Raw genomic sequence first — 27610 nt, 5'->3', positions numbered from 1 at the left:
TGGGATGCACTGGTTCTGTCCCAGTACCCCGGGGATGCTGGCAAGGTACTGAGCCACCCATGCTCACCTGTGGCCTCTCCTTGTCTCCAGCTCCCCGAGGATATGACTTTGTTACCCACATCATGAGGACCTTCTGGTGACGAGGATGCACTACTGCTAAGCTCACCAGTGGCCATAGGAGTTGCGGATCCCCTAAAGCCCTCACAAACTCATAACAGCTCCGCAGCTTCCCCTGGGTGGCGACCAGGACGGGCTCAGCGATGGGACAGCGCCGTGGCAGCGGGAAGGCTCCGAATTTCGGCTTCCCGTCACTGGTGGGACCTCTACCCCCCGGGGGGTTCCCCTTCCCGAACCCGGAGTTCTGTCGATGCGGTGCCCGCGACATTCCTCCGCCCGTGGGATTCCCCTCTCCCTCCCTTTTGCCGTTCGTTCTCCTTAAGGGCTGCCCCGGCTTCTTCCCCAAACCCTCATCTCGAGCTTCTCCGCCAACGAGGAGCAGATTTCAGCTTCTTTCGCTACCGGGAGAGCTGCACCGCCCTCCATTCTATTATTATTACCACTATTTTTCTTTTTTGTCTTTTCTTCTTTTGGGGTTTGCTTTCTTCGAAAGCTCACACGTAGCCGGGGAGGGGCCGGGGCCGTCCGTTTGTGCCCCCTGCAGCCGGGCAGCGCTCCGGCCCCTCGAGGCGTGGCGGGGCCGCTGCTGCGGGCGGGCGGGCAGGAGAGCGGGGAGGAAACTTCTTTCGAGTGGGGTGGAGAGGGGAGGGTAAGGGGTGGGGGTCGGGCAGGGAGGTATCAGCTCCGGGAAATGTGTCTTGGCAGCAGTCGGACGGGCGCTTCCCCGCAGGTCGCCGCGTTTCTCTCCGCAGTCGCCCGGGGCTCGGCGGCTCCCCCCGGTTCGCAGCCCCAAACCTCGGGGAGCGCGGGGCCGCCGGGGACCGCGGCTGAGCAACCCCGGGGCGGTGGCTGAAGGCGTGGGGCTGCCCCCCCCTCCATCCCCGAGGCCTCCCCACCGGAGCCGCCCAAGGTAAGCGGCCGAACCCCCGACGGCAGCTTTGAGCACTCAGAACCCCAAGCCCCTGCGATGGTGGGGAGAACGCGGGAAGAGGGTTCGGGGAAGCGACGTGCCCCGGGGCTGCCGTAGCTGAGCGCCGCGTGTCCGGGCTGTGTCTGCAGGCGGGCGGCGCGGCCCCTCGCCCGGCCCGGCTCGGCTCCTCACCATGCTGGACGGCTTGAAGATGGAGGAGACTTTGCAGAGCGCCCTGGACCCCGCCGCCCCCTTCTCCTCTCTGCTGGGTAAGTCGGGGAGACCTAGAGGCTGGAAGCACGATGGGAGGACCCCGGTAGAGTGGAGTCCGTGGGGCTGCTCCGTTCCCGGTTCGCCCCGGCCCGGCGCCGCTGCCCTCGGCCGCGAAGAGCCCCCGGCGACCGCTTCGTTCCGCGGTTCCACGAAACCGTGTGTCCCCCGCTCCAATCGAAACGAAGGCTTTCCTTTCATCCCTTTTCTTTATTTTTTTTCTTCGTTTTCACCCCGCTGCCAAACAACCGCCATCTCTCCGAGCCGCGGCTCCACCGCCGCCTTTCCAAACGGAACGAAATCGGGGCCGATCCCCCTCCCTCGGAGCTCCCCTAAGGCACGGGCCCATCCCCGCAGCCGGGAGCAGCGCTTCGCACTCTCCTCTCCCCCCCGCGGCCCACCCGAGACCCCCAGCCCCTTTCCGACCCGCGGGGACGCGGCGGCGGCGACTCCTTCGGTCCGTTCCCGTCCGCCCGGCGCTGCCACCAGCCCCATCCCGCAGGCAGAGCCGCGACGCCCCGCTCCGTGTGCGAAGGGTGCCAGCGGGTCATCGCCGACCGCTTCCTCCTGCGCCTCAACGACAGCCTGTGGCACGAGCGCTGCGTGCAGTGCACGTCGTGCAAGGAGCCCCTGCACACCACCTGCTTCTACCGAGACAAGAAGCTCTACTGCAAGCTGGACTATGAGAAGTGAGTGTCGTCCCCTTGTCCCCTTCCCTTTGCCCCCACTCTGTTCCCACCCGCAAAGCGCTCGGTGGCCCCGTGCTCCCATCCCCTCTCACCGCGTCCCAAAGGCGCTGGCATCGCTGTGATGTGGTTTTGGTTCTCTCTAAACGCACAGCAGCACCCACCTCCCTGGGGGGGGTTCTTCCCTTTTTTAGAGTTGTTTCGTTGCCTTTGGGAATTTAGAAACCTTTTGTCGGGAGTTGGTGAGAGCAAAGCCGTGGAGCAAAAAGCGCTGAAAAAGGGGGAAAAAAAAAATCCCCTCTTTCTTCATGTTATTTTCCTCTGAGCATCCGGAGGAGGAATGTTACAATCTCTCCAACCCCCGTTCCTCGCTGGGCTGTTTCCCCGGTGCCCTCCAGGCAAGGTGACACGTTGGCCCCCTCCACTCGGATGGGGATGCCGAGACACAGGGCAGGCACGGGGTCCTGCTGGGCTCAGTGCTTGCTGCTGTGCGCCTGAGCCTTCCCCTGCACCAAAGCAAGAAATCAGATATAGGTGTCCAAAGCTTCTCCTTTGGAAAATGTGGGGCTGGGGGGGAGGGAGGGCTCTATGTGTATGAGGAATGAGGATGGGAATTTTTTCATATATATGTATTCAATTTTTTTATTATGTATATGTGTGTATATATATTATATATATAAAGAAAGCCAGTGGGAATAGGGAGAAAGTTGCAGAGATTCCTTCTCCTGCAGCTGCTTTCTATTCCGCATTCTGCTCCTGCTATCACCGCTGCTCCATGATATTCTGCTGGGGGCCCCACCGGAGCCCCCCACATCTGTGCCATGGGGTCAGGGGCTCCTTGCCCTGCAGAATTCAGCATTGGGCCGCATGTCCCTCTGTACCCTCTTGGTTCTCCTGGCTGGCTTTGGGGCTGCTGGATGTGCCTCTGGGCTGGCTGCTGGTTGTTTCCTGAGGCAGCTGTATGCAGGCCGGGCTCCTCACTATGGCAGTGGCACACATTGGAGTGCTGTGATTTTACTCCCAGAGGAGAAAAACTTCTCTGGCTCAACGCTGGGACCAGCCCTGCTTGGTGCCTGCCTCACTTTTCCTCGGTCCTGTATTGCAGGGCTGATTTAATTGCTATGGATACAAGGAAAATTGAAAGCAGAATTTGTGCGCACGGCCTTGTTTTCAAGTGTTTACGGAAGAGTGGAAGAATGAGCTGCCGTGGGGTGAAAAGGAGAGCGCTGCGTTTTAGGCAAAAATTTTGCAGATTGGGTGTGCTGCTTGCTTGGCTGTAGAAATTCGGCTATCGGTTCTCCTGGGTTTCCAATGCAATTTACTGCACATTTTCTTCTCTAACTGTTCCTCTGCTTGGAGCACGTAGAGGGAAATGGGGTGAAATATTGCTGCAAAAAAAAAAAAAAAAGCAAAACAAACCCTTCCAGCTTACAGCACGCATATGTTTTGCTGCCGCGTGTCCCCATGCTGGGGGCTGCAACCCCAAATCCTCCTCCTATATCTCTCAGCCACGAAAGAAATTCCCTTTCACTGTGCCTCTCACGCAGCAGAGCACCCGGTGCCATAGGGTTGGATGAGAATGAGTGGAAAAAGGAAACAGTCATAACTATTTCTGCGCTCGGTTGTTGTTGTGCTTGCTCTGGGTGTTTCCCGGCTGTGTTGCGGCTGCTCCTGCCTAGGCGAGATGGGGCCATGAAGGACACAGGGCAGAGCCTCATGGAGCACTGTAGCCTTGTATATATTCTGTATATATAATATATTTTTTGCTCAAACTGCCTGTTCTCTTCTGGCTGGGCTCTCCCCGTTGCTGGAGCGTCAATGGCGATGGTGTTGGAAGAGCTGCTGGGGCTGATGAATTGGGAACAGCAGCAACACTTGATGCCCCATGCAGGCTAGGAATTAGTGTGGCCTCAGTCATGCTGCAAGGATCCTCCTTGGGGTGTGCTGAGGTTTGTTGTTTTTTAGCTGAAAGAAGGATTGGTGGCTGTTGAGATGCTTTGCTGAAGAGCAGTGGGTGCGGTATTTTTTGACACTGGGATGTTTTATCAAAGAGCCACATATGCGGTATTTTTTGTCATTGGGATGTTCTACTGAATAGCAGTAGGTGCGGTACTGCACGACACTGGGGCATTGTACCAAAATAATAGGTGTGATGTTTTCCTCACTCCATTCGTTCCAAGGCTGTGGAGGGTTAATGGCCAAGCATGGGACTGCCGAGCTATGTGTTCAGTTATAAATACACCCGTGGAAAGTGTTGCAGGGCGGTTTTAAGCAAGAGGCTGATTTGCTGGACGCTCGAAATTGATGAATCATTTATTAAACCAGATGTTTTGCGTTTCTTAATCTTTCGTGAAGAGGTCAAGAACCTGCAGAGAGATGGATTAAAGACTGGGGATGCTGGGCTGGGTCTCGGTATCTCCTTGGGGCATTTCTCAAGGAGCTGGAGTGGCCTTGGGGGAAGCTGGGGGCCGGTGCCCCCCATGCTATACAGTCTGTGCAGAGCCGTCATGCGGGAGATTTCTTGACCTACACGCTTAGGACAATGCAAATTTGGGACAGAGGGCATTTGTTACAGAACATCTCGAATGCCGGCGCTTGGCCAAATCTGATCTATCTGAGGATTGATGAGGTTCGGGCTTCACCCTGGGGGTGACGCCATGGGGACAGCCCCACTGCAGGGTGATGCAGGAGGTGAGGGTGGGCTCTGGAAGCCCCCGTGCCCATGAGCAGCAGCGGCCATGCCGAGGGGCGCAGCTGGGGAGCGCGGCGACGGCGTGCCGGCTTGGCACATCCCCAGCCGCGGCGGGCGGGAGCAGATGGCCAGCACGGCTCGGAGCAGGCTGGCATGCGGGTCCCCGCCGCCGCAGCACTGCACTCCCCGGCCGGGGCAGGCAGTTGTGTGATGCCGGGGCCGTCTGCGCACTGCGTGATGGCTCTGTGCTGCTGCCAGCATCTGCGGAGAGGTGCGAGTCCCAGCTCCTCTACTCCTGGGGTCCTGTGGGTGTCTCCATGCGTGGAAGCGTGATGGTAAAGAAAATCCCCTCCTGGCCTTGTGTGCAAAAGAAAATGCCTGCAAGTTAAACTTGTAAATCTTGGGTTGGAAGAAAACCAGTACCTTTGTTTGGGAGGGGTGCTTTGGGGGGCACAGCCTCTGGGAGGGCCCTTCCTCAGCTGCCGAAGATGTCAGAGGGGATGAGGTCCTAACATGGGGTCCTGCCTGCACTCCCTCCAGTCTCTCTTCTGACCCTCCCCATCCTTCCTCACCACTTTCCATTCCCACTTACCCTTTCTCCTGCTGCAAACCCCACTTTGAATTCAGCCTTGGCCCCATAACGAGGGTGTCTTTGGTGCTTTATCCTTGCCCATAGTTAGGTTTGTGCCTTATGATTAACATCGTGTCTAACAATCCCCAAAAGGAGCAACAGTCTCATGTGACAAAGCTCCTCACCACCCTTCCTGCTGTGCTGGGGACCATCAGCACGCAGCGATGGAATCTATGTAGGGTGTCCGTAGATGATTGGATTGCTTCCAATCTTTGTGAATTTGGGGTCTGAATTGAGTGTTCTCCACTTGTGGTGAGTGCCAAAGGGATGTGTTCCGGACACCCTTAATGCTGAGGATGCTTGAGGAAAAGGAGGCTGGAAGGATGTGGAAGTAAGAGGTGTCCCAGACACTTTTAGGTGAATTTATCTAAGAAAGATTCAAATAGCACTGCAGTGATTTGAGCACCTTCCTTGGGCATGGCTTTCCAGACTTTTTCTGGGTTTGCCTGGTTTTTGTGTTGTGCATGCTGACAGGTTTTCCACCTTCACAGAAAGTTAACCAAAGGCAGTGTTGCAGGGACTGTAACTTCTGAGAGAAGTGAACTATGAGGATGGCCAGAACCTGGGAAAACCCCCTAAAAGGGCAGTGCCATCCATGCAGAGCCAGCACCACTCCTGCCCCACTGCATCCATCCTCCGCTGCACCATCTCCGCTCCCTTCCCCTCTCCTTCCCTCGTGGGCTCCATTTCCGAGCACCACTCCCGGGGAGAGCTTTCTGTCCTTGACAGCGGAACAAATGCTTTTTCACGCGGCCATCGTTCCTCTGCCCATTGTCCTCTTCCCGGCCTCCGCCTCTGCCGCCACCGTGGAAAATCCCTGCAGGGAACCACCGCCTCCCGGCCCCAAACCCCTCCGGGCACGGCTGCCAGACCCTGTGTGTGCTGAGAGCCCCTGGCTCTGGAGCAGCTGAGCAGGAAGAGGGAGGCTGGATTGCTGTCTTTGCTATTGAAAGCTCAGGGAAGCGTTTGGGTGAAAGATTTGGAAAGAGGAGATAGTTTGACAACAGCGCTCAGACACAGCAATTTTTTATTAGAGAGAGGCAGGGTTTTTCCCTCTAGATGCCCCTATCCTGAATACATAGGGGTGTTCTGATTGCTGACATTTCTGCTCAGCACTTGTTGGCCCTGTTAAAAATATTTAATCCTGCAAAAGAATGTGTGAAGTAGAGATAGTCTCTGCAGACTTGGCCGAAGCCATGGGTGGAAGCCTTCATGGCTGGGCACTGGTGGTCTCCAGTGTGATAGGATGGCTCTGACTCACTCATGGACAACTGGGTTGGCAATGGTGAAATGCAGTGCTTAATTATGTATATCTGCCGAGCAGAGCACTGGAGTGCTGTCGAGCATCGTCCTCTTAAACAGTGCTGTGGGTGTGGGAGCTTGTTTAGGAAAGCCATTAAGTGTTTGAATCTTCTTGATGCCTGCTCAGGTGAATGTTGCTCCTTCCTTCTGCATCCATAATTACAAACGAGTGAGCCCCAGTGGGCTGGCTTAAAAGTTTAATGATGCTTAAAGTCTTCCAGATCGGAGTCTGAGCTTGCTTCGGCTTTGGCTTGAGGTGAAACAGAAGGGAAGAGAGGTTTCCTGCATGCAGTGCCTTGAGGATATGCAAAACTATGAAGATGGGAGGATTGGGTATGGAGATGGACTGGGAGAAAGTGATGGGACAGGAGATCCAAGATGAGTGAAGGACCCTTATGGTGTCCTCTTAGGTCTGTGTGAATGAAGAGTGAGCTCTGAGGTGATTTTTAGGCTCTTCAAGCAAGTGGGGAGGAACCGTCTGTACTGAGTGTGATGCAGCTGGGGATGCGGCTGCTTTCACGAGGCCACTTTTCCATGGCCACCAAAGGACCCCATGGCACACTGGTGCCATGATGAGTTGGTGCCACCCATTCCATAGGAAGTCACATGGCAAGGCTAGAATGAACCTGGAGAGCCCAAATCCACCCGGCTCTGCCGGGATGGCCCACCCCTTCCTGCAGAGAAAGCACAATTTTGCTGCCAATAATGTCTCTTTTTACTATTTCCAACAGCACAATAACAATCCCAGCAACTCCCTGAACCCTTGGCTTTTCGACTCAACCTGCCCCCACCCCGTGCTGATTTATTTCGCCTGTTTCAGGCGATCCTGCCTCCAAACACCAGCCCTGGTCCTTCCCTCCCCATCCCGGCGCCGGCGGAGCCTCGTGCATCACGTCCAGCTCCATCCATCGGGGAAAGCGTTGTGGGTGAAAGGTGCTAACGAAACGAGAGCCGAGCCCACGCCTTCCCCTGCAGCCTCCTGGAAAAAGGCAGCAAAAGGCAACCGCCAGCACATCCTGCCGGAGCTGCGTGGCTTTTTCTTTTCCATGAGGATTAGTGGTTCAAGAGCGGGGATTTTCAAACTGACAAGCCCTTGGCAGAGAAATAATTATGGACTTTTTTAATGCTTTGTGTTTCTTAAGTAGTTCTAAATGACTTTATCCCTCGAGGCATTTTTTTATTTTTTTATTTTTAATAAATTCACAAAAAGGGGAAGGAAGGTGGGGGGTGGGGGAGGGGGGGGAAACATGTATTTCTTCAACGTCCTTAAAAGTATGTGAGATGTTTGTGTAGTTGCTGGAGTCGCAGCACTATGGTTTTTGCGTGCCTCTGTTTAACTGCAGCCAATCCACCGGAGTTTCTTGGACGGCGATGCTTCAGAAACCGGAGATGGAGGGAGATAGATGTGGTCATTTCTTGGCCATCCCAGGAATGTGGGTTTCTGCCTTGGCCGTGGGTTCCTGGGGGCTCTCACCCCACTCCTTTCTGCAGGAGACGATTTCTTGATCGTTTTTTTTTGATCGTTTGATTTCTTGAGTTGCTTTTCCACGTTGTTTGCTCATGTTGAGCTGTGTACAAGTGGTGCAGAGGGTGCAGGATGTGAGCCTAACAATGGCCAGGCTCTGCTGTGCCTTTATGGAAGCAAGGGAGCCTGTGATGGAAGAGAGAGGGTGGCATCTGGGGTCATTAGATGCACTCAGGTTGAGGGGCAGCGATGCCCATGTCCTGCAGATGGGACAGGTGACTCTCTGTGCTGCCTGTCCTGAATCTCCTTACCCCAGCTACAATTCCTCAGGTTGGAAAAGCTTTTTTTTTTTTTTTTCTTTTTTTTTTTCCCCTCATCTTTCCCTAACCAGACGCTGTGAATCCCACTAAAACTTCTGACTGGGGAAGGGATTACGTGCTCAGGTTTCAGCCCTTGTCTGTGAGCGGTGTAAACTTTCGGCCGGCACTCGAGTGACATTTTGTGGGAGATAGGAAAGTATTAAGTGTTGGGCCCTGCAGATAAAAATAGCTGAACACACTTTCTGGCTTCTTGTGGCTGCTCTGGCCCGGACCCATTACTTCCACGCTTCCCACCTGCTCTTTTCTTTGCGTCATGTGCTGGGACACCCATGACATGACCCAGCTGTGTCCCCTTCAGGTGTCCCCACCTGACTCCCACCAGCATCACAGGGGATGTGGCTGGAGCAGTGCTGCCAAATCCCCACCAACAGCTTCTCTTGGGTTTGTGGGGCTGGAAGGTAATCCCTTGCTCAGCTTGCTTGCTGGGAGCCTGCCCCAAATGAATGCGGCACCCCCTGAAACCCGTAGCTTAGAGCAGGTGCCCCAGATCACCTGTTCTCCCAACCCTGCTCCTGTAGGAGCACTGCCCATCATGGGAATCTTTGGCTGTGCACATGTCCTGTCTGTTTTCCCTGTTGCTGTGTTTCAGAGCCGATGTTTTCATCCTGAGGTTAGGGCCAGAGCTGGCTCAGGGCCCCACAGCAGTGTGGGCAGATCTGACTCTTTGTGCTCCAGAACCTGGGGCTGGGGCCAGCCAGAAGGGACAAGGAGAAAGAAGAGGAAGGGCAGGGTCTAGCTTGCTCTGCCCTGGGACCAGCCCTGTGATAGAGGTGCTCTTCAGGCCTCTCTAAAAATGCCAGCCTGGCTCTGGAGGCCCTCTGGTGTAGTGGGAAGGGAGGCTTTCAGCTTCAAGCATCTCTTATGGTTTGGGAAACTTCAAGAAGTTGGCCTCCGAGGATCAGCTCTTTCCATGTCGTTCCTTGAGGGGTGCCTCCATTCCAGATTGTTGCTTTTGCAATATCTGCTGGCATGCTGTGCACCTCAAGAATCATAGAATGGTTGGGTTGTAAGGGGCCTCAAATCTCCCCAGCTTCATCCCCTGCCATGAGCAAGGACGTCCTCTGACAGGTCAGGCTGCCCATGGCCTCACCAACCTGGCCTTGGGCACCTCCAGGGACAGGACATCTATGTGGACCTCCTTCTTTGCAACCCATTAGCTGTAGGCTTATTTAAAAGACCATTCTCAAACAAACGATGGCATATGAGAGCAGCATTGATGGGAACCTCTTGTCATATGTGCTGCCAGCCCACCAGCCACAAGGACCAAGTCGGTCATCTGGAGCCCAACCAGTGTGATGGCACTTGGCTGCTTGCACTGGTGGGCGATTCCTGAGCCCCTGCCAGGAATTCCTCCAGTGGGATTGGGAATGCTCTCGGGTGTTAAATTCGTCTGACAGCATGTCCTCTCTGAGCAGAGCCTGCCGTGCATTGGGACCTGTCATATGATGCCAACCATCTCAGCCCTGTGCTTCAAGGTCAGCAGGGAGCTTGGGTACTGGGGCTCTTCCTGGCCCCTTTTTGGGAGCCTGAAAACCAGGGCTGTTTCACGCTGTTGGGTACCTGCTCTATGCTGATCCCGTGTATGTGCATCACATGTGGCACACAGAAAACATTACCCAACTTCAGGACTTCCCCAAAAGCTGGAGAAATCATGCTGGACGGCATTTACTGGTCCTTCTCTGGAAAGAGGCAGTCCCTCTTGTAACAAAACTGGTTGTATAAAGCCATTGTGAGGGGCCCTTTGGATGGCTTGTTAAATAAGAATTAGCGGGGGTTTATAATATTAATGGACAATTGGCCCTCGCAAATTCTCTTGTTACAAGAACATTTCATTTATAATTTGAATCCAGGTTGGGATGTGCTGAGAGATGCTCGAGCTGTGCATGAGGGTTAATGCAGTGCTCACTCCTGCCAGAAAATAATAGAAGCCAGGGACTGGAGCAGGAAGGATTAGGGAGAGGATGTGCACGGGTCGGGCTGCAGCTGCTGGGAGTCTTGTGCAGAGGGTATGGCTGGAAATCATTGCTTGCTGATGGCTGAGGGGGGCTGATGTGGGAAGGGAGCATGGCTCCTAGAAGCAGGGGGCTCAGCATCCAGAGGGTGGTTTTGGTGGGGAGGCTGTGGTGGTCAGAAAGGAGAAAGCTCTGTTGGAAAGGTTCTACTGCCTCTGCTTTCCTTGTGCTGCCGTTTTTTTGTTGTAAGAAGGGAGTGATGGACTCCAGGGGTGAGGATTTGGGAGTGAGACAATCAAGCTGGGCTCCAGTAGTAGGGATTTAGGGGGTTAACTGAGAATGCTGGGATCCAGGGATGGGGACTTTTGAGGTGAGCAGATGATGCTGAGCTTTGGGGGTGAGTAGGGGATGATGATCTCCAGGGATGGTGTTTTTCGTGTGAGCCAACTAAATTGGATTCCAGGGATGGGAGTTTTGGGGGTGAACAGAGAATATTGGGCTCCAGTAATGGGTTTTTATGGTGAGCTAACCAAGCTGAGCTTCAGGGGAGGGGTATTTCAGCTTTCTCCAGGATGCCTGGTGAGTATACAGGGAGCTTGACTTCACCGTAGCCTTATCTTTGTTGTCCAATTGTTCTTAAAATCTCCAGGTGCCACAATAAGGAGTTTTAATAAAGTCCTCCCCTGCCTGTCAGTGGGAGCATTTCTGGCTCCAGGCTGATCTGGAAGATGCTCAGATCATGTCAATGTTATCTGTGCTGTTTCCCAAAACACCCCCCTCAAACTGGCTCAGGAGTCTTATCTCTCAGGGTTACAGGTGTGTAAGAACCCCAAGAAGAAGCCCCATCCACGACCTCCTCCTTGAGGATTACAGCAGCATCTGAACTCCCCAAAGTGAGGCAAGGCATTATGGCCCTTGCCCAAGAGAAGCATGTTGCTTTTGTGGCAACTATTAATTGCTTCCTGAATTTAAAAAGCACAAACAAACACGCTTGCCAGGGGATGAGTTACCCGGCGCGTAAATGCTCTGCCATTAATGCACTGCTGACCCTGACGATGATGCGAGCACCAGAAGGGCTTTCAAAGAATTTACCAGAAACCATTTCAGAGGAGGTTGTGTTGTAAATCCTTAAGTGACGGGATGGAGGGAATTAGGTGAGATAATAGTTTGCAGAAACTGGGCGCGATTCCCCGTTGAGGACCTCGAGGCTATTAGAAGCATGGCGAGGTTAGGCTCTGTCCCAGCAACCAAGGAGGGGTTTTACAACCTGGAAAACGAGATTAGTGGGGTGGCTGCTGGGCTGGATTCACACAACGCTACAAGGAAGGCTGGAGGGGAGAGAAGAGGGGTACTGTTATATCTGAAGCACACTGGGATGCTGCCTTCAGCCTCCCTCATTTGAAAGGGGCACTATGGGGAGGGGGAAAAGTGCTTCACCTGTGGCAGAAAGTATTTCCCAAATCCAATATCTATGCAATGAGAAGTGCTGCACTGGGAATTGCACATCCTTTGATGGGGGAAGAACGCAGCCTCTTGTCTGCCTCGAGCCCTAATAACGGCCTTTCTGCCTGCTTGAGGAACTGAGGCTTGAAAAAGCAAGTCCAGCTGGTGATTGGGTGCCCCGGGAGGGTGCAGCATCAGCCCATTCAGTGACATGGGGGTCCCCTTGCCTTGCCCAGCCCAGGAGGTGTCAGGTTGGAAGGTGTTCAGCAGGTTGTACAATAATCAGTAGGTTTCAGAGTTAACACTCTGTGAGAAGGAGCAGGAAGGATTGCCCAGGAGGTGACAGTGGCAGGCTCCATTGCCTGGGGGGCTCCATGGTGCTTTGATTCAGACTGTTAGTTCTCAGGTATTTATTTGCCAAGCTCTTGGGAAGGCTCTGACTTTGCATGAGAGCACCTGCATCTCCCCACACCATGCTGGGCTGGGAAATGGGGAGAGCATTTTAACCAAGTGAAATCCCAACCCTGCAGATGGGAAGAGTCCTCATGACCCACAGCCCCAGTGAAGCCAATGGCAAGTTTTAGGGTCTCAGGACTTCATAAACTGGATGTATCCAATATTTTCTATATCTCACTCCATGGAGGAGGATGCACAGTCCTCTCGGCTTGCTGTCCACAGGCAGGGAGGAGGAGAGCATCCCGCCCCGGCCATTTCTGGATGAGTAGGTCATCTAGGCGTGGGAGGGGGACGGTGTCCAAGGCAGCCTGGAGAGGCTGAGCTCTGGGTGTACGAGCGATTTGGGGGAAAGTGAGAACGGATTTCTTATGAGAGAGGAATGTGAGTTTCCTCCTTCACATATGTCTCCTGTTCTTCCAGTTTGCAACAAAAGTCATCCCATTGCCCAAGACCTGGCAGCGAGGACAGCCCAGGAACAGCCCACAAATCACTGCAGAGCATCTCCCTCCTCCCTTTCTGCCTCTAGCTACTCGTGCATCAGGAACCTCTTCTAATCCCCATTTGGGTGATAAAACTCCTGCCCTTTCCTGATGCAGGGCTGCTGCGTGGCCAAGAGCCTCCTGAATTTGTGTGTGCTCTAGCACCAGTCCTAGTTCCGGTGAGAGGAATTGACTTGTCCTTAAATCCTCCAGAGGGCCAGGGGAAGGCCTGGGGTGCTGTGACATCAGTGCTATGGTGAGGACGCAGTGACAAGGCTGGCACAGATGTATTTTAGGGACAAGGTAGTATTTAGTCAGCTTGGGTGCTCAGCTTATGGAAGCACACACGGCATTGCTTATCCTTTGTCTTTCTGTGATCTCTCTCCAGGGCCCCCTTCCCATCTTCTCCAGTTTATTATCTCCTGCTAATGTTATTAACATGCTAATTAAGTCCCTTGTTGCGATCACCGATGAAGATGTCAGATAAAGGCCGATTCTAGACCCAATCCCTCACATTGCCCTTTTTCTCTACATTATTTTCCCATTGCTGACATTGTTTTATATGTTTGCTTCACAAAGGGATGCTCTCCTCTTTCCTCCTCCAGTAAAGGCTCTCCCAGATGTGGTTCACAAAGCCTGCAGGGGCAGGTATGCAACGCTGGTGTCACCAAGAGGAGTTTTCTGGTTGACCCCAAGGGCAGAACAGTCACAGGAGGATTCAGTGACGTCCAGGAGCAGCATTTGCCATCACGCGCTCAGCAGCTCAGTCACCTCCCCACGCACATGGCTATAAATAGGGGGGCAAAGAGATGATGAAACTTGGGGCACCCATGTCTGGGGGTACCACTGAGGTACAGGGGTTGCAGCGTGATGTGGGACTGTACGATGCAGGCAGGGAGGTAGAATGTGGCTCTTGACCGATTGCGAATGGATCAGGGTCAGGAGGTTGACTGCATGCCAAAGAAACCCAAAGGGATAAAATACGGTCTCTGCACTGGCTCTTAGCAAACAGCACGTGGGCTGAAATCTGCCGGATAAATTTATGCCCTGTGAATTGTTCACCCAGCTGCAGTGAAGGGACGGCCGGACCCAAAGCAAACCAATCACCATATGTGGTGAGCATGCTGCTGGGGCTGACCTTCTGTGGGCTGAGGGACAAGGGCCAGGGGTGACATCGCAGGGATGTCACTGGGAAGAAGGGATGCGCTCGATGTGACGGGGGGGATGTGGCTCTTGCTGCCCTACATGGATGCAGTGCTAGGTACCAGACGTGTGCCCTCTGTCTTCCCCCTCCTCCCCATACCTTTGCCTGGGACTGTGACTTTTGGCACGGGAGGGACATATTTAGCAGTGTGCTTCCAATGCATACGGCCACCCTGTCACCTCCGCCCACGCTGAGTAATGGGATCCGTGGTGGCCTACCCCATGCCTGCCCCAGGCAAGTGCTGTATTCAGTCTTTCAGTGAAAGAAATGTGGATTCTGATGCTCTGCTATGGGTAGGTGGCTTTGGGGGTTGATGGATTCAATCTACCTTGCGACGTCTGTTTGTGTTGTCAGTGGTATCTGTTGGTTGTACTCATTAGGTTTCAGAGTGAACAGGGAGAACCCCAGCAGTGAGTCAGTGCCTGCAAAGCTTTGCCTTGCCGCAGTGCTGTGTGTTGTCCTTTTGGCTGATGTCTTCCTTGGGGCCCTCAAAGCCCCTCGTGAGCTTCCACAACACTGTTTTGGGGCCAGGAGAGCCTCCTGGTGTGGGGCCGACAGTGCTGAGCTGCCTCTGCTAATTGGTACAACTAATATTTGTTTTGCAAACGCGATTGAGGGGGAAGAGGGATTGTGAGAGCCAGAAATCCAATTGACCTGTAAAAAACAGATACGGTGTAAAGGGAATCCTTCCCCTGCCAAGCAAATATTTAGAAAGGAGAAGCAATAAAATGAATAAGCAACAAAGTAATATCCTGCCTCGCCGGGGGCTGCAGGGAAGGGCTGTGATAACCCCGTGTGAGCAGGAGGCAGGAACCCGTCTCCTGGAGAACGCGTGTTTGCTTTTCCAGTCCAGTGTAATTATTTTATTCTATTATATAAATATATACAAGTATACATTATAGAGATAATAATTATCTGTATATGTGATTAAATATTGTATGGTGTATCATGCGCAAGTAAAGGAAGGGAGCTGAGGTCGTGAGGAAGCGTCGTATGAGCTTCAGTGCTGAGCACTTGTAGGATCCCTGAGCATTGTCCCTTTGATGGACACTGACTCTTACACTTGTATCAGGGCCTGAGGCTGCTTCACACTTGCAGGTAGCAACTACAGTATGAGCGTTGAAGGATCAGCACTGCACTTTTCTGGTTACTGATAACTGCAGGGCTGCGCTCCTGCGGGTGCTCTGAGCTGTTGGATGTGAAGGGTTTTTTACTCTTGGGAGCATGCATGGGAGAGGGCTGCAACATGAGATGAGCTCGAGTTGGGGGGAAAAGACAGCTTAAATGTAATGTTGTTTCGGAAGAATATTTCCATTAATTCAGAGCTTATGCAAAACTCCGTTCCAACAGTAGCTACCCTGAGGCTGAGCCCATAGAGATGCAGGATGCAGCCTGGCGAGATGCAGTTTGCCATGCTGGTCCCGAGCAGCTGGCTTCTATTTCAGGCTGCGCTGTCTCTGTTTAGATTTCATCCAGCCCAGTGGTTTTTACAGCCACTGGAGCACCGGGAAGCACCCTGCAGCACCGCAGGATATTGGCTACTCTGTGCTCATGCCTACAACCTGCATGAGTTGGAAGTGCCTTTTTTTTTTTTCCTTCTCTATTTTATTAATCTTCCTTTTGAAATTCTGCAGGGAAATTCACTGCTCATTTATTTATTTGTTTGTTTGTTTTCATTTTTCAACCTGAGGAAGGGGGTGGAAATCGCTCTTCTTCTCCCCCAGCAACCCAGCGCGCCGCCAGCACCCCACAGGGCTGGAAAACGAGCACGCTGTGGGGTCATCCAGCATTCCTGCTTTTTCTGGAAAGCAAGGGGAAAAAAAAAAAAAAAAAAGAAAGAAAGAAAAAAGGATTTTAAGAGAATCACATTTTAATCTGCCAAAAAAATGAATGGCATCAACAACATTTCCCTCTCTACTGATGCACTGCCCAGAGCCACATTGGGCTGCTGGTGGCCGCGGTGCATCGTCCTGCTGGTGGTGGCTTTGCTGTTCCATCGTTTGCCTCCCCATTAATCTCGGTGCAAACAAAGGCTCTGAAAAGCTCCTGGGGGTCCGTTGAAATCAGCTCTTTCTAATAATGGCTGTCGACCTCTCCGTGGAAGCGCCGCTCCCCTAGGAAAGGACGCAGAGCGGCGGCCGCACGCTGAAATATGGTGGGGTGTAATTAATTCTGACCTCTGGCTCCCGTGTGCTCCTCTCGATATTAAATTGGAGCGGTGATATTGTGGGGTTTCAATTATCCCTCTTTTCTTGGGGGCATGGTGGGGTGGGAGCGGCTGAGGTGCACTCCACTCCCCATGTTCTTCCTGAATGGAGGTGCTCAGTGGTGCTGCATGGGGCTGTTACCCTTCCCAGTGGTGCAGGATATTATAGATGGGAGTCCCCAAAATTCAGTGCTTTATGGCTTTGCTTGCCATAGAGCTTGCTTTCTGCCTGTGCTTTTGGCTGGGTGTGGAGCTGGGAAGCGGTTTGCACTACAGGGCAGGAACTGGGATGTAGGTTTGGTGAAATGCTTCTTGGGGTCCCCATACCCCCAGCAGTAAGAGGGGATTACTGGGAAGCACAGTTGCTTCATCCCCCCACTGCTCTGCGATGTATCCAGCCAGTGGGACAGAGCCGGGTTGGGGGGAGGAGAAGGGAAATTAAACAACAACAACAAAAAAAGGGAAACAGCACTTGCTGCAAAGCGAGCGAATTCCCCAATAAACCCGAATCTGCTGAGAATACATTTTACAAACATGCAGCTAAGTTGGCTGCTTTTGTTTGGGCGTTTGTTAAGCATTAACTAAAGAATGCCATGGTCCAGCCTGCTCGGTGTGAAATCTAATTCTCCCCCTTTCTGGAGCCATGGCATGGAGTGCTCAATTTTTTTCTCTCTGTAGGACTGCAGCCTTCTGGTACTGCGGCCAAAAACCACTCATATTTTAGCAAGCTTAGCCCAGGCGCCGTTGCCAGGCAGTAAAGGGAACACTTGTCCGCCTCGGGGGGAGGAGGGGGCAGCAGGGAGACAGAGGGGTCAGGGGACAGCCCGGGGCATGGGCTGGGGGAGCACTGGTGCCCCACTCTGGGGACCGATGGGGACAGGGCAACCTGGAATGAGCCACATCCCATACCCAGCGCTGGGTGTGGGGTTGACAGTGATCGGCGTTTCTCCACAGCCCCACTCCCGCTGTCCCCTGTCCTGTGAGTGAGGAGGTGGCTGGGTGCCAGGACATCTCAATTCGGTGGCACTGAGCCCCTCTCCCCGTGCCTCTCGCTGTCCCCATGCGTCTGTCCTCTTGAGGGTGAATGTGCCATCACACCCCCTGGAAGAAGCCATGCCCCATGGCTTTCCTTGCCCTAAGGATGGCCCCTGTGGCTGGGGCTGACCAGAGAAGGGAACACGGATGCTGCAGAGAGCATCCCAGGGGGGTGTGAACCCACCCGGCAGAGCTGCACCGAAACCAACCTCAGTGGTGTTTGGGATTTGTCCGTCAGTGTTGAATATCACTGTTCTCAACCCGGAGGGGCTCCCGTTTGTATGCGGTGCATGCAGGCAGCTGGAGACAGACAGCAGCCGGGAAGCGCCCGTCAATCACAGCCCCTTTCAAAGCATCACCTCCACATAAAGGAGTACAGAGGGGGCAGCGGGTGCTGCGATGGCCCCATGGGAAAGTGTGGGTCAGGGATGTGGGATGTAGGGTGTATGTTGTGGGATGTGTGATGTGGGATGCAGGACATAGGATGTGCTGCCGTTATGATAGCTTTGGGCTTTGGCCATGTGCAGAAGCTGGCAGCTTTCAGTGATTCTGTGAGGATGGGGAATGCAGAATTGATAAATACTCTCTTCCAGGGTTTTGCTGAGGCTTTCAATGGGTCTCTGTGCACCTGGTGGAGCTGTAGGTGACCCTGTCCAGTGCAGGGAGGTTGAACCAGATGGCCTTTAAGGGTCCCTTTCAGCTCAAACCATTCTGTGATTCTTTCATGAAGATCTGCTTGCACTGTCTTAGCAGCTTATCAGAGGTTTATCACTGAGAACACAGCAATCCCAACAGGTAAGGCTTGCACTTCATTTAAACAGGATGAGGATGCATTACCCTGTGGGTACAAATTGCCTCCCTTTGACATAAGAGAGACATAATGACAGACGGAATGAGCGCAGTGCTGACACTGGGCTGCCTTCCTCATGGCTGGAACAGCTGAAAAGCACAACAGGTACCTTCAGGGACTCTGTGCCCTATCCCTTGAGCCCTCAGCACTCAAGGAGGGTGGGAGTCCTCCCTCCAGCTGTGTGCACATCTGGCAGCTGGGGGCAGTCCCCTCCCGGTGCTTCTCCCGGCGGGCATTGCTGGTCACTGAGGCGGGCACAGATGCCACCAGCTGCTGCCTGCTCATCCCCTCAGGCTTGCACAGCTGAGAGATATTGAGCCACTGTTGGGTGAGGAAATGAAAGGAAGACGTTTCCCCCCCCCCAATTTTTGATGGGTTTATCCTGTACATCTGTTTCTCTCCTCTAAGCAGCAGGGCTGACTCAGCACTTTGCATTCCTGAGGTGGGTTTTTTTAATAAGTGTACCCACAAAATAAGGGCTAAAACTGTGGCGCTTGGGCAGGCAGCTCCATTCCTAGAGATCACGCAGGGATGAGGAAGACGGGCAGAGGAACAAGCACGCAGTGCTGCTGGAAGTGTTTAGTCAGAGCTCGGTGACCTTTTGTATTAAAAACCAGTAATTCCAGCAGTGAACTGGGGGTCTGAACAGCTGAGGCGAAGCAGTGGTGTTCCCATGCAGGTCCTGCCTGGGGACACATCCAGGGCACCAGGGACGCACGTAGATAACCTCAGGATGTGTGCTGACTTCTGCCTTCTCTTTCTGGGTCAGAGTCATCAAAATAGAGAATACTGATGTCCTGTTCCCACAGATATTTAAGACAAGGCTGGGTAAGGAGTGAGGTTTTTTTTAAAATTTTTTTTTATGGTATCCAAGCCAAAAGCATAGATGACTGGGGTAGTGGGGAGGTTCTATTTTGATACCTCCAAATTTTGCACTGAGCTCTCAGCCCAGGTTTGCCTCCACGCTCGGTTTCCCCAGCTGTAAATCAATGATTGTGCTGCTGAGCTTCTTGATCAGGGCACTAAAAGTCAGGGACAAGCTCTGCTTAAAGCTATAGGTTATTGCTCTCATTGTTATTATTAGGGACTGTACAATTAAGAATGCTGCAACTATTGTCACATCATTGCCAAAGAACAATCTGAGCTTCTTTTCCATTTGGTCAACAAGTCAACAAGACCATAATGAACAGCAGAGTTGTGGCACCATGAGGGCCATGGTCAGTGGGCACGGTGAGAGTGGGTTGACGTTCGGACTGGCAGATCTTACGGTCTTTTCCATTCCATGATTCTATGATTCTAAGTCTTCAGTTCAGCCCTAACCTCACTGCCCTGGTGAAGTTTGGGGCACCTCAGTGCACTCTGTAGCCAAGATGGGGCCATGGCAGTGCCCTGCTGCCAGCCTGGGCCATCAGTTACGGTTGTACTGGATGATCTTGGTGGTCTTTTCAACCTTAATGAGTCTGTGATTCTATGGGATTTTGGAGGGGTCTCCATGGCAGCCTCCAGTTGGAGGAAGCTGGATGGGTAGGTTGGCTTCCTAAACAGTAAGTGATGTGTCCTTCATCCCATGGTGGGAATTGTGCTGTTAGGGGTTCGGTGTTGATTTATTTGACATCCGAGCATTGGGGTCTTCATCTTTCATGGTTCAGCCGTAGCTGAACAAAATCCACCAACATTGACCCAAACCAGCATCCCCCATACAAGGTCAGTGTGTGACATCACACCGTCACATGTGTCCTTTTGGCACATTCACAGACGAGGTGACAAAATCACTCTGTACTGATGCCCACCAACCCCACCGCAGCTCCCTGGGGTGCCATCCCATGGGGTTTCACCTTGCTCCCACAGGTTGTTCGCAGTGAAGTGCGCCGGGTGCTTGGAGAGCATCGCGCCCAGTGAGCTGGTGATGCGTGCCCAGCAGAGCGTCTACCACCTGCACTGCTTCTGCTGCTGTGTCTGCGAGCGGCGCCTGCAGAAGGGCGACGAGTTTGTGCTGAAGGAAGGGCAGCTGCTCTGTAAGGGCGACTATGAGAAGGAGCGTGAGCTGCTGAGTTTGGTGAGCCCGGCTCTGTCGGATTCCGGTAAGGGGCCGTCTGGTCAGCATTGCCCCAATCTGCTCCTGCCCTGGGGTCACTGGGGGAAGAATTCTGTTGTAGAGCTGAGGTGGGATGCTGCAGAAATAAGGCAGGGGGTGGAACCCCTGGGGCAGCACCAGTGGTGGGATATCGAGATCAACATTTAGACCTGAATATGCACTTGATGCAACTCATGTCTGCATGATTCCCAGGATGACAAATGTAGGGAGAAACCCAGCAAAATTGGAAATGAGCTGTGAACAGAAAGCACTGGGTTAATGTTTCCCTAATAAAGGCATTGGTGCTTCCCAAACTATGGAAAAAGAAGGTCGTTGTAGGGAAATCTGCTTTGTGGAGGAAAGGATTTACCTTTGCATGGACGGGACAGGGGTAGGAATGAAGCAAGACAACAGCTCTTTAATATCAAACTCACCCAACCTCCCCCTCCGCCCCAAAACAACAACAACAACAAAAAACCAAACAAAAAAAATCTCTCCCCAGATAGCAGTGATGGTAACAAAAAGTGAAGGAGAACAGCAAGGGTGGACCACTGTGCTGGAACCCTGGGAAAGTGAGCTGGGGATGTCCTAGTGGCTGCGGCACAGGGAGTTCTGCTCTACGGGGGATGCAAACGCCTTTAGTTAAAATAGGAACTGAGGAAAAAATGTCAGGCAGGAAAAGAACAGAATCAGCTGCTGATCCCACAACAATTTGAGTTTGTTCCGACTGGGGGAAAAGGGCACTTTGGGAAAGGTTGGGGAGCTTTTCTCCCCCGTGGCTCATCAGCCCATGGCCGGCCCCGCTCCCAGCTGCTGGCCAAGATGAGGGCTTTGCGTTGCAGAAATTCCCCAGGAACACACTACTTTCAGTAGAAAAGTCCCAGCGGAGGCATGCAGAGGGACAGCATAGGGCTCACCAGTGCCACGCACCCCCTTTGATAGTGGGAGCCCATTCTGAACCCTCAGCACCTTCAGATCCCTCATCCAGGGATGCAGCTGGGTGTCCCCGCAGGGCTGTCTGCCCCTCCAACCCCCCCATTCTCTGCACAGTAAAGGCCACTTTATGAGAAAGTGCAGATAAAAAGCAAGCCATATGTTGCCTGTAATCTCCCCAACCCTCACTTCAATTACTGCCTCCTCCGAGCCCACCACAGCCGAGCCTAAGCAAACAAGCCCCTCTGAAAGAGGACCCCGGTTTCCAATTAAAAGCGTCCTAACTGTTCTCCTCTTCCTAAATCCTCCCAGGCGAGGAATGTCCCGGCCCTGCTGCGGCCACACTGGCCCCCCCGTGCCGGCAAGTCGGGCTGGGGGCATACACAATGTCCCCCACCCTGGCCCCTTCCCAGGTGACGTCAGGGGCAGCCCCAGACAGTCATTAATTTCCCCCCTCGTTGGGGAAAGGCTTGAAAGGGAGAGTTAATTAAAAGTAATACCCAGCCAAATCCGGCTCCACTTCTCCTTTGACACATGGAGGGATTTGGGGAGCAGGTGCTGGGGGAATGGAAAGGGGGGTAGTGATCGGAGTGGGTTTTTCCCCTTCCCAGAGCACGGCAGTGTGGGCCTGAGCATTGTGTGCTGAGCTCATCCCCTTTGAGACTAGGGATACTGGGGCAGGCACCCCGTGCGGCGGTGCAAAGGCATCTCAGTGTCCCCATCAGTGCAGGTCTCAAATCCTGGCATTTGTTAAACTTCTTCCCCTCCACCAAAAGTAAACTCAATGGTGAAACTCACATCCAGATCCCAAAAAGCCACTTAAACACCTACTGGGAGTTGACTGATTGGTGTGGCCATGGGCACAGCATCCCTCTTCCTGGGAACCACTGCTCCGGTGCCTTTGGGCACTACCAGTGCTGTGTTGCATGTGGTGTCCCAAGTGTTGCAAGGTGTTGCAAGGTGTCCCAAGATGATAAGCACAGGAGACATCCCACAAAGCAGGAGTGAGTGGGGATCATCCTCACACTGCATCCTCCTGCTATGGGCATCAGATTTGCATATGTCCCTGCATCGTAGAGACACCACAGTGCCACAGTGGGACATGGGCCAGGCAACTCCTTGCAGCCTGCTGAGCATTGCATGGTTTCTAACAAGCAACTCAGTTTTGTTAGCAATTAACAAATAATGAGCTTGCTGGAAAAGGCTGCAAGTGATTTACAGCTCACAAGGGGGAAGGATGTGTGTTGGCCAATCTGCGTTGCACCTTGGTGGGTGAAGATGAGGATAGCACAGCCATCCAGCCCCATAGAGGGACCTGAATCTTGGTCCCTTTTGTTGTTTGTACCCATCCCCAGGTAAAAGTGACGATGAAGACAGCGTCTGCAAAATGGGCCCAGCCTCAGCAAAGGGAGCCGAGGAGGGGAAGGACCACAAGCGACCCAAGCGCCCACGCACCATCCTGACCACGCAACAGCGCAGGGCCTTCAAGGCATCCTTTGAGGTCTCCTCCAAGCCCTGCAGGAAGGTATGGGGACACTGGGGGTGGCCTGGGGGCTGGGCAATAGCTTTGCCCCCTCCTGAATCCCCCGTATCTTGTGTGAGTCCCACTGAGATGTTGTTCCTCCTCCAGGTGCGGGAGACACTGGCAGCCGAGACAGGGCTGAGTGTACGTGTGGTGCAGGTCTGGTTCCAGAACCAGAGAGCAAAGGTGGGTTCAGGGTCCCCCTCCTGCCCTTCCCCGCAGCTGTGTCATGACCCTTTGCTCTTTCCCCTTCTTTTCACCCAGATGAAGAAACTGGCCAGGAGGCAGCAGCAGCAACAGCAGGACCAGCAGAACACACAGAGATTGAGCTCAGGTACCCAACCCTCCCCATTTCCCACCCCAAAAGGCCCTCTCCGGGCCTTCCAAGCCTTTCCACCAAAAAACCATAACCCCACCATGCCAACAACTCGCTCCTGTCTTGCAGCCCAGCCAAACAGCAGTGGCCCTGGGGGGCTGGAGGGGCTTATGAACCCCTACACCGCTCTGCAACCCCCACAGCAGCTCCTGGGCATGGAGCAGGTCTATAGCTCTGACCCCTTCCGGCAAGGGCTCACCCCCCCGCAGATGCCTGGAGACCACATGCACCCCTATGGTAAGGCTGTAGGGAGAGGGGGGGCAGGCCACAAATCCCCTGGATTTTCACTCTTGTTTGTCCTCACAATGTCAAAGGGTGGGCTGCATGATAGGGGTGTAGTAAGTTATGGGAAGGCAGCAATCTATGCTGCCATAAAACCCCCACAGTGCAAAACTGGTGGCCAGCAGCTGGACTCAAAGCCAAGGGGAGCAGAAAGAAGGCAGCTCTGGTAGGAAGGTTATGAGTGCCATCTCCCCCATGATGGTGCCGCTTCCATCCTAATAGTTCCTCCATCTCTCTGCTGATGCCATCTCAGCATCTCTGACGGTGCCAGCATCTCTCTGATGATGTTAATCCATACGGGTTTAGCACCCTGGCATGGCACAGCACCCCCAGAGCATCTCAGCAGGCTTTTGCTGTCCCAGTAGGAGCCAGCTGCAGACATTGGGATCTGCAGCAGTATGCAGCATCCCTTCAGCACTGCTCCCTCCTTTCTCCCCAAGGTGCTGAGCCCCTCTTCCATGATATGGACAGCGACGATACCTCACTGAGCAACCTGGGTGACTGCTTCCTTGCCACGGCAGATGCGGGGCCACTGCAGACACGGGCAGGGAACCCCATCGACCACCTGTATTCCATGCAGAGCTCTTACTTCACCTCCTGAGCATGGCAGAGCTCTGCAACGGCACATTGTCCCATGACATTTTGTAGCTCGGGACGCCCAGGGACCCAACAAATTTTGGGTTGCATAGTTTCACGTTTCTCTTAGGATCCTAGGGTTAGGGGCAGGTTGGGCAGCTGGCGGGTTGGATTCAGGTTGCCGTGCAGATGTAGAAGCCTGGAGACGTCTCCCCAGGATGTGGGGCTGGGTGTACGTGTGTGGCACGCGTGTGTGCAGAGCCGTGCGGCTGTGTGCGGGGATGTCCCGCCAGATTGTATCCACAAAGTTTATTCCTAAGTCTATCAGAAATTTACTGTACAGTGAAAGTAACTTTATTTTCAGCGTGAACCATATTTAAGGAAATACTCAATGCACTTAAGTTATAAGATGAAATAATTTACTTTTTATAAACGTTATGTTTAGGTTGCAAAAGCCCAGCGGCAGGGAAGGAACACCTGTTTGTTTCAGGAGGTAGGTCTGGGTTTTGGGGTCGGTTCTTTTCGGTACTCTCAGGTTACCCCACTTGTTTTGAGGTGAATTCTGCAGCAGACTCCTCACCAGAAGGGTGGTGGGGACAGCAAGGTGATGGCATCCTGTCCCTGCCACTCAGTGTGGCTGGTGCTTGGTGCTGGAGCTGGAGACATCCCCACCTCTCTCCTCCAGCACAGACCCATCCCATACCCAGAGGTGGGTGATGGGGTGGTGTGAAGTGATGTCCTGGCTCCGGGAGGCACCAGCCCATGCTGCCAGGAGGAAGGAGCCTTGCAATCTCCCACCTTATGCACAGGTCCATCTCTGCAAGTTCTCCGGGTCGAGCTTTCAGCCGACCATCGCCTCATCCCCGTCTCATTTTCATGCGTTGTGTCCTTTTGTGCTGCTGTTCCCAAACAATATAAAGACATGCAATGAATAGCTGCGAGGCTCAGAACACTGGTTGATTGGCACAGCTTGATTTGACACTGAATGTAGCAGGGTCTGGAGGTGGCTGACCCGGCAGGAGATGCTGACACTGTCAGGAATCACGTAGCAAGGTGAAATTAAAAGACAACAAAAAAATCAACAGACATGTCTGGTCTCTTCTTGTGTGGGGTGTCCTGTTGACTCGGGAGGGAAGTGTTCGGATAATCTCCTGAGTCAGCAAGGTGTTGGGTATTGCTTCTTCTCATTGGGTATTAAATATACGGGGAGGGTCAGGTTGGAAATCAAGAAAACATTCTTCACCAAAGGGTGGTGGGGACAGGCTCCCCAGGGCAGTGGTCATGACACAGAGCTGCCAGAGTTCAGTGAGTATTTGGACAACATTCTCTGTCACATGGTCTGAGTTTTGGGTGGTCCTGTGTGGAGCCAACAGTGGGACTCCACGATCCTTACGGGTTCCTTCCAACGTGGGATATTCTATGGTTCTATGATCAAATATTGTCTGTCCTGGGGCTGTACTGAGCCTTGAGCGTCTCTGCAGTCAAGGAATAGAGGTGAGTGGCTCTAGAAGTGACACATCTTTCATCAGTGCCCACAACCCAAGGGGATGAGGACTGCTCCATCCATCTGGCACAGGAAAATAGCTGGAATTTTCTGGTATGAACAGGATGGGGAATTACTGCTTGGGATTTCTCTGCCACTTGGCTTAGTGGTCTTGGAGAAATGCTGGCTGGTGCTAGGGGGGCGGAGGGGATCTGGGCAAGGTGATATTCACAGTGGGATGAAAGTGAAGATGTGCTCTGCTTGTGGGAAGAAGGCTTTAGGAAGGACGGAGGATGTGTGGTGTGGAGGAAATGCCATGAAGCGAGCATGAGCCTGATTTTAGGATCCAGGTGTACATAATATCTGGGTTAACACCACCCAGGCTTGATTTTCCCACTCATGATTATTAAAATTGCCTTAAAAATTGCCTCGCTTGGGTGTTTCTTAAAACATTGCATTTTAAGTTTTTTAAGAAAAAAAAAAAAAAAGTTTTAAAGATGAAAGGTTTGCCTTCCCCACCCACAGCTATCTCCTATTTGAAAAACGTTAATCTACATCAGTCTGCCTTTCTGTCAGCCCAACTATCAATTTATACTTATGAAATTACTTCCCCCAAAATAACCCCCCCATAAAATCACACAGACAGCTTGCCTACTTCTTTCAAAATCTTGCAAAAATTTAGTGGCAATGTAATAAGAGTATCTCAAAGCATATGCATATACATGAGTAGGATTATTATATATGTAGTGTGCATATATATTTTTGGGAAGGATCAGTGTTGTGGAAAGGGGTAGAATGTCATCTGGCAGAGTTCATGGTCTTAAACCTACCCTTCTCCTGCCAATTGGTTTGTTCTTGATGCAGTTCATCATGTAAGGGTGCAATCCAGCAGTGCACACATCCTCCTGTCCACACAGATGTGATGCTCTGGTGTGCTTTATTTTGGAATGCGGACTGCGCCTGCCAAGGAAAACCATCTGGACTTTATCTTCTCAGGAGACTTAGTCACAGTATGGCAGATGACTTCTTGTCAAGGCTGCTGGGGTGTTGGTGGACAGTGGGTTTGTTGCACCTTGGGCTGGCCACATTGGATGGATTGTTGTGATGCTGTGCTGCCATACAGTGCTCCATGCCTGAGCCAGCTCCCAGCCCACAGAGCAGCTCTCCGGGATGAATGGCAGCTTCTTGTCAAGCCCAGGAAGAAAAGAACAAGGTCATGAAAACAGGCTCTACCTCACTCTCCAAGGCAAGAGCAACAGCAGGATGGGGTTGGGAGCCGACCTTCACGTCCCCAGTGACTTGGTGAACAAAGCCTTCTCTGTTCAGGAACTGCTCGGTGGCCAAGATCAAGCCAGAGATTGCCTTTCAGTTGAGGACACTGATTAGATGATACCGATAGGTGGGAGCAAGCTGAGTGATACTGTGTTAATTAACTCGCTCTTTGTGAATGGATGGTATAGGATCTTGGGGCAGAGGCAGACTTGGAAGAAATTCAAAATGGTCTTGGCCAATATTGGCTGCGTTTGCATTTGGAGATTTAAACTGTGCTGGTATTTCTAGGTAAGTGCAGACACGGAGCAGGAGCAAGCAGCCTTCCTGCAAGAGTGTGACCTTGGTAGTGGAGGCTGTCTCAGAAGTCTGCCCAGGGAAGACACAGGCAAGGTCTTTCCCTGCAATCAGACATGGGAGGCGGCAAATGGTGCTTTCCTGGTGGGAAAAGAAAAGGCTCTGGTTGCTCCTGACACCTTTCCAGAGCGAAATCATTTGCCAGATGTCCGATATCTAAACCGATGCTGTTCTGGGCATAAAATGTCACCCATCATTAGAAAATGCTTGTGTCTTGTGACACATGATATGGCTCAAACCACTGAGGACGAGTGCCTTAGCCTTATGGTAGGTCTGTGAGCGAGATCCTAGGTAACACCAGCTGTCCAGATCTGAGACTTGCATTTGTTAAGTCATTTTCTTCCACTGTTTAGCTGCATGGAAAGTTCCCTTAAAGCAGCTTGTGTGAAAAGGCCAAGACTTGCAGTGGAAAGGCAGGAAAAGGGCGAGGAGCTCTTTAGGTGTTAAAAGGTGAATAGTAGTTTCTTATCTAGTTGGAGATCAGACTGAATTCTTGTCTCCATTCCTCCGAGTGGCAACATGTTGGTCATGAAAAGGTTATCCTGTCAGCTGTAGACCTCCTAGACACCAACGTGGAGGCTGACATGCGCTAACTTGGTTAACACATATAAGTTCACAGGCTGAGGACGAGCGTATCCAACTGCGAACCATGTCAAAACA

General features: G+C 52.7%; 1 protein-coding gene across 3 annotated transcripts; it reads left to right on the top strand.

Annotated features, from left to right (window-relative positions):
- The first annotated feature begins 1217 nt into the window (after nt 1–1217).
- On the top strand, nt 1218–24923 carry LMX1A (LIM homeobox transcription factor 1 alpha). 3 transcript variants are annotated; one of them, XM_042873836.1, is made up of 9 exons: nt 1218–1296; nt 1800–1986; nt 19927–20159; nt 22441–22610; nt 22716–22793; nt 22872–22941; nt 23053–23220; nt 24287–24334; nt 24527–24923. In XM_042873836.1, exons 1-9 carry the CDS (start codon nt 1221–1223, stop codon nt 24556–24558), a joined length of 1062 nt encoding a protein of 353 aa, XP_042729770.1. In that variant the 5' UTR covers nt 1218–1220; the 3' UTR covers nt 24559–24923. The 3 variants fall into 3 exon arrangements, with proteins under 3 accessions (XP_042729770.1, XP_042729767.1, XP_042729768.1); XM_042873833.1 differs by having other exon boundaries at nt 24287–24923; XM_042873834.1 differs by lacking the exon at nt 24527–24923 and having other exon boundaries at nt 23706–24379.
- The last annotated feature ends 2687 nt before the right edge of the window (nt 24924–27610 follow it).

Source organism: Lagopus leucura, unplaced genomic scaffold (assembly GCF_019238085.1).
Source record: "Lagopus leucura isolate 7727_CA_CO unplaced genomic scaffold, USGS_WTPT01 Super-Scaffold_100009, whole genome shotgun sequence".
Classification (NCBI taxonomy): Eukaryota; Metazoa; Chordata; class Aves; order Galliformes; family Phasianidae; genus Lagopus; species Lagopus leucura.
Note: the sequence above shows the minus strand (reverse complement) of the source record. Positions and strands in the feature narration are given on the sequence as shown.